Source organism: Dipodomys ordii, unplaced genomic scaffold (assembly GCF_000151885.1).
Source record: "Dipodomys ordii isolate 6190 unplaced genomic scaffold, Dord_2.0 Scaffold77, whole genome shotgun sequence".
In the NCBI taxonomy this organism is placed as follows: domain Eukaryota; kingdom Metazoa; phylum Chordata; class Mammalia; order Rodentia; family Heteromyidae; genus Dipodomys; species Dipodomys ordii.
This window is the reverse complement of record NW_012267293.1, coordinates 489746-494667: the sequence shown is the minus strand read 5'-3', so window position 1 is coordinate 494667 and position 4922 is coordinate 489746. Positions and strand designations below refer to the sequence as shown.

Genomic DNA, 4922 nt, shown 5'->3' with positions numbered 1-4922 from the left:
GGAAAATGCGTTAGTGCTGTCAAGTATGAGAGCGCTTCTACCAGGGGACAAGAGGAAAAGGGGAGTACTGACCTAATCTATCAACGTCTTACATCACTTGCTTGTGGGGCCACAATCTCATTACTGTGGCCTCATTTCAAGCCTGGCTTGAGTTTAGCCTCCTTTACAACTGACCTGGCAAGGTTTGTGTGTCACTGCAGAACAGCTCTAATCCAAGAACAACGTTAATCCAGGTGACAACATTAAGCACAGAACATAGTGGAGCCATATTTTTCACGCTTAATTTATGAAAATGGCTTATGCACAAATTCCCTTCTGTTCCATATACACATAAATACAGCAAGTAATTACATTTTATATGTAAACGTCATTCTTTTAAAACAAACAAAAGAAAGCAGTACAACATCGTGCTCGATTTTCACTCCACAGAAGTCATGTACCACAGTGCTGTCTTCCTGCAGTGGGTTAGAAGCTCATCTTGTGGATTCATCAGTGCTCTTCCTCTTCAGGCACTTGGGCTTCGGGTTGATGGAGGAGGTGGAAAAACACTCAGAATTAAGGAACAGGAAATGCCACTAGAGAGAGAAGCTGCAAGTGCTGACTTGTCTAGAAAATACCATTTGCAGCACATTGTCTAGACATCTAAGAGAAAAGAAACCAACAGAATCAGGATTACACCACAATGGGATTTATTTTGTTTTACTTATACCCTCAAACATCATTAATTTTAAAATGACACAAATAGAAAGGAAGGAAGAAGGAAGGAAGGAAGGAAGGAAGGAAGGAGGGAAGGAAGGAAGGAAGGAAGGAGGGAGGGAAGGAAGGAAGGAAGGAAGGAAGGAAGGAAGGAAGGGAGGAAGGAAGGGAGGAAAGAAGGAGGGAGAAAGGAAAATGGGTAGACTGATGGACAAATGGGTGTTGTGATGAATGGACAGGCAAATGAACAAGTGGGTAGATGGGTAGAAGGATGGGCAGTTAGGTGGATGGATAGATGAGAGAGAGAATGAGTGGATGGGTGGGTGTTTTGATGAGTAGATGGATGGGTAAATGCATAGATGGGTGAGTGGATAGAAAACGGGTGTTTAGATGAATTAATAGATGGATGGATAGGTGGATATATGGAAACACAGAATATCTTCAAAAGCATCTTAGCCTAACGATAAGGAAATTTCACTAGAAGCGAACAGAGAAATTAAGTTTCTTGTCGACACTGTCTTATTCCATGTATTATTCTCAGTGTGTCACCACTGAGCCTTCTTTATCTGACCCAGGAAAGGGGCGGTAGGCTAGACCAAGTGGAAGTGAAGGTCTGCCTTCAGGTTACAGTATTTTGATTCAAATACACTCCAAGACATACATGAAAAAGAAACTGCCTTACCTCTCTTTTCCTTCCATTCTCCCCTTTTCACCTTCCTTCTTCCCTTTAATTGTTGGCAAAGATAATAATCTAAAATGACTGTAAGAACCCCAGAGGAAGCTACAAGATCTAACACAATGGGGTCCAGCCTGGAAGTGTTTGTCCTACCAAAAGCATTCAAATCCAATTTAAAACAACAAAGGGACAAAAGCCAACCTGAGGGCTGAGAGCAGGCAAAGCCCCGCCCCAGGGCACTACGCCTGGGTTTTATCCCTCCACCACAGTGTCTACAGGGAAGAGGCAGCGGTACAGAGCCGCCTGGACGATGCACACGCACCTCTGCATTCGTACTTGAGGTCGGAGAAGTAGACCATCTCCTGAGAGAAGACAAAGAGACCCAATCTTCCGCCAGCATAGGTGTGGTCATAGATCGGTCCCGAGTCGGCCATGACCTGCTTCCCCTCATGCACCAGGACCCTGAAAGCAGGCAGGTAAAGATGGCTTGAACTCCAAAGCCCACTGCTGACAAAGAGAGCTCTACTTCCCTCCGGGGTGAGCCGGAGTCCTGCATGTTTGAGGCAAGGGTTCTATCAGGTGCCCAACAGAGGTGCCTGGAGTCCCACGACCACGCGGGATTTCAGTGGCCTGGGCAGGGGCATGCATCCCCTAGGAGCGCTGGCCCCTGACCTGAAGCATGATGGGAGGCAAAAGCTCCCAATCACAAATTGTGCCATTATCAACCCGGGGCCCCTGGGACACAGCCTTTGCTGCCATCAGGAGCCAGAGCACAGAGCACAGCCCCCCGGGTGAACGGATTCCCTCCTCAGTGCACAGCCCCCCCCCCCGGGTGAATGGATTCCCTCCTCAGTGCACAGTCCCCGTGGTGAACAGATTCCCTCCTCAGTGCACAGTCCCTGTGGTGAACAGGTTCCCTCCTCAGAGCACAGCCCCCCGTGGTGAACCGATTCCCTCCTCAGTGCACAGTCCCCGTGGTGAACAGATTCCCTCCTCAGAGCACAGCCCCCCCCCCCGGGTGAATGGATTCCCTCCTCAGTGCACAGTCCCCGTGGTGAACAGATTCCCTCCTCAGTGCACAGCCCCCGGGTGAATGGATTCCCTCCTCAGTGCACAGCCCCCGTGGTGAACGGATTCCCTTCTCAGTGCACAGTCCCCGTGGTGAATGGATTCCCTCCTCAGTGCACAGTCCCCCCGGGTGAATGGATTCCCTCCTCAGTGCACAGCCCTCGTGGTGAACGGATTCCCTCCTCAGTGCACAGCCCCCGTGGTGAACAGATTCCCTCCTCAGTGCACAGCCCCCGTGGTGAACGGATTCCCTCCTCAGTGCACAGTCCCCGTGGTGAACAGATTCCCTCCTCAGTGCACAGCCCCCGTGGTGAACAGATTCCCTTCTCAGTGCACAGCCCCCGTGGTGAACGGATTCCCTTCTCAGTGCACAGTCCCTGTGGTGAATGGATTCCCTTCTCAGTGCACAGTCCCCGTGGTGAACAGGTTCCCTCCTCAGTGCACAGCCCCCCGGGTGAATGGATTCCCTCCTCAGTGCACAGTCCCCGTGGTGAACGGATTCCCTCCTCAGTGCACAGTCCCCGTGGTGAACAGGTTCCCTCCTCAGTGCACAGCCCCCGTGGTGAATGGATTCCCTCCTCAGTGCACAGTCCCCGTGGGAACAGGTTCCCTCCTCAGTGCACAGTCCCCGTGGTGAATGGATTCCCTCCTCAGTGCACAGCCCCCGTGGTGAATGGATTCCCTCCTCAGTGCACAGCCCCCGTGTGAATGGATTCCCTCCTCAGTGCACAGCCCCCCGGGTGAATGGATTCCCTCCTCAGTGCACAGCCCCCGGGTGAATGGATTCCCTCCTCAGTGCACAGCCCCCGTGGTGAACAGGTTCCCTCCTCAGTGCACAGCCCCCATGGTGAATGGATTCCCTCCTCAGTGCACAGTCCCCGTGGTGAATGGATTCCCTCCTCAGTGCACAGCCCCCCGGGTGAATGGATTCCCTCCTCAGTGCACAGCCCCCGTGGTGAACAGGTTCCCTCCTCAGTGCACAGCCCCCGTGGTGAATGGATTCCCTCCTCAGTGCACAGCCCCCGTGGTGAATGGATTCCCTCCTCAGTGCACAGCCCCCGGGTGAATGGATTCCCTCCTCAGTGCACAGCCCCCGTGGTGAACAGGTTCCCTCCTCCTCCTGGGGGCCAGGGCTCTCCTGTCTGATGGCACCAGGGCCCTTCATCTCACATGAAAGCCATGACATGGGAGAGTGCGGAGAGAGCCCCAGCCCCCTCCAAATGAGAAGTGATGTCTCCGTGCTCCCCACGAGGAGGGTGGGACACCTCACCCCCAGGACTGCTGCACACAGCACCCAGCCGGGGCTGGGCTGTGACTCGGTGGAGAGCACCTGCCTGGCACCTGCAACCTGGGGTTCAACCGCTGGGCAAAAGAGAAAAGGAATTCCGCCGGAGCCAAGAGAAATTCCTTCATTTTAAATTGCCCATGTGTTGTTGTAATCAACTTAAAAATGCTGTTAAAGCAAGGAACAAAACTCTTTTGGTCTGCAAGTTGTGGAAATTGTATTCAAATACGTATTCTAACTCAGCCGTGTACATGTCAGACATGAGTAGGGGTTGACTCTCCAAAGCAGCGGGGCTGGGTGGTTTCTGGGGGCCGCCTCCCCTCAGGGGCCTCTGGAGGGGAGGGACCATCACACTTCTGAGTTATCTTATGATGTACCTACGTTTCTCTTTCTCAACAATTTTTCTAGTAAGTTACGTTCAATCAGGATGTAGATAGAAAGAAGTAGTATTGGTTAACATTCACAATGGCCACCTACTGGAAATCATGCCTGTGGGAACACAGCTGGACACTAATGAGACCAGCCATGGCCTCTGGCCTCTCTCACCTCATGTAGCCGGTCTTGGGCCTGTGGGTCAGATGCCACCTGTATGCAGTGTAGTCTTTCCAGCCGATGTTTTTCGGGTCATGCCACAGTGTGCGCACCTGAGGAAAGCAGCAGTCTGAGGACCCGGGCCCCACACATGGCGGGAGGAGGGCGATGCTGGCTGGCCTGGGGTGCAGCGCTCTCTGATACGGTTGTGGTGCACCTAGTGTAACTACGCTACACTCTGTGACTGGCTAACAACACTACGGTGCACTGCAAGTCAGGGCTGAGATGACAGGCACTGGACTGACATGAGCCAAGTAAGTTCTGGATCTTGTGCTTCCTGTGGAACCACTGGACACTTGGGAACTGCCTCCTCCCTGTCTAAGATCAGAAAAGTGTTTAATTTGCAAGAGGGTGGTAGACAGCTTTGATAAAAAATGCCAGGACCTGTCTATAAGAAAGCAGGTGCTAGCCGCAAGGAGGCCATGAGGCCTGGTGACAGAGGGGCGTCTGTGAGTGGTCAGGAGAGCAGGGCGCCCTCTGAGGGCAGGGGTGACAGAGGGTCGTCTGTGAGTGGTCAGGACAGCAGGGTGCCCTCTGAGGGCAGGGGTGACAGAGGGGCGTCTGTGAGTGGTCAGGACAGCAGGGTGCTCTCTGAGGGCAGGGGTG

At 53.0% G+C, this 4922-nt stretch overlaps 1 protein-coding gene across 1 annotated transcript in view; it reads right to left on the bottom strand.

Moving 5' to 3' along the window:
* Positions 1-211: 211 nt before the first annotated feature.
* Thbs2 (thrombospondin 2) overlaps positions 212-4922 on the bottom strand; it is a 39187-nt gene continuing 34476 nt past the window's right edge. Inside the window, exons 17-19 of the mRNA XM_013024510.1 lie at positions 4272-4369; positions 1695-1834; positions 212-642 (exon numbers count right to left, since the gene is read on the bottom strand). Coding sequence (XP_012879964.1) covers positions 635-642; positions 1695-1834; positions 4272-4369 — 246 coding nt within the window. The 3' untranslated portion in view covers positions 212-634. The remainder of the gene's footprint in view (positions 643-1694; positions 1835-4271; positions 4370-4922) is intronic.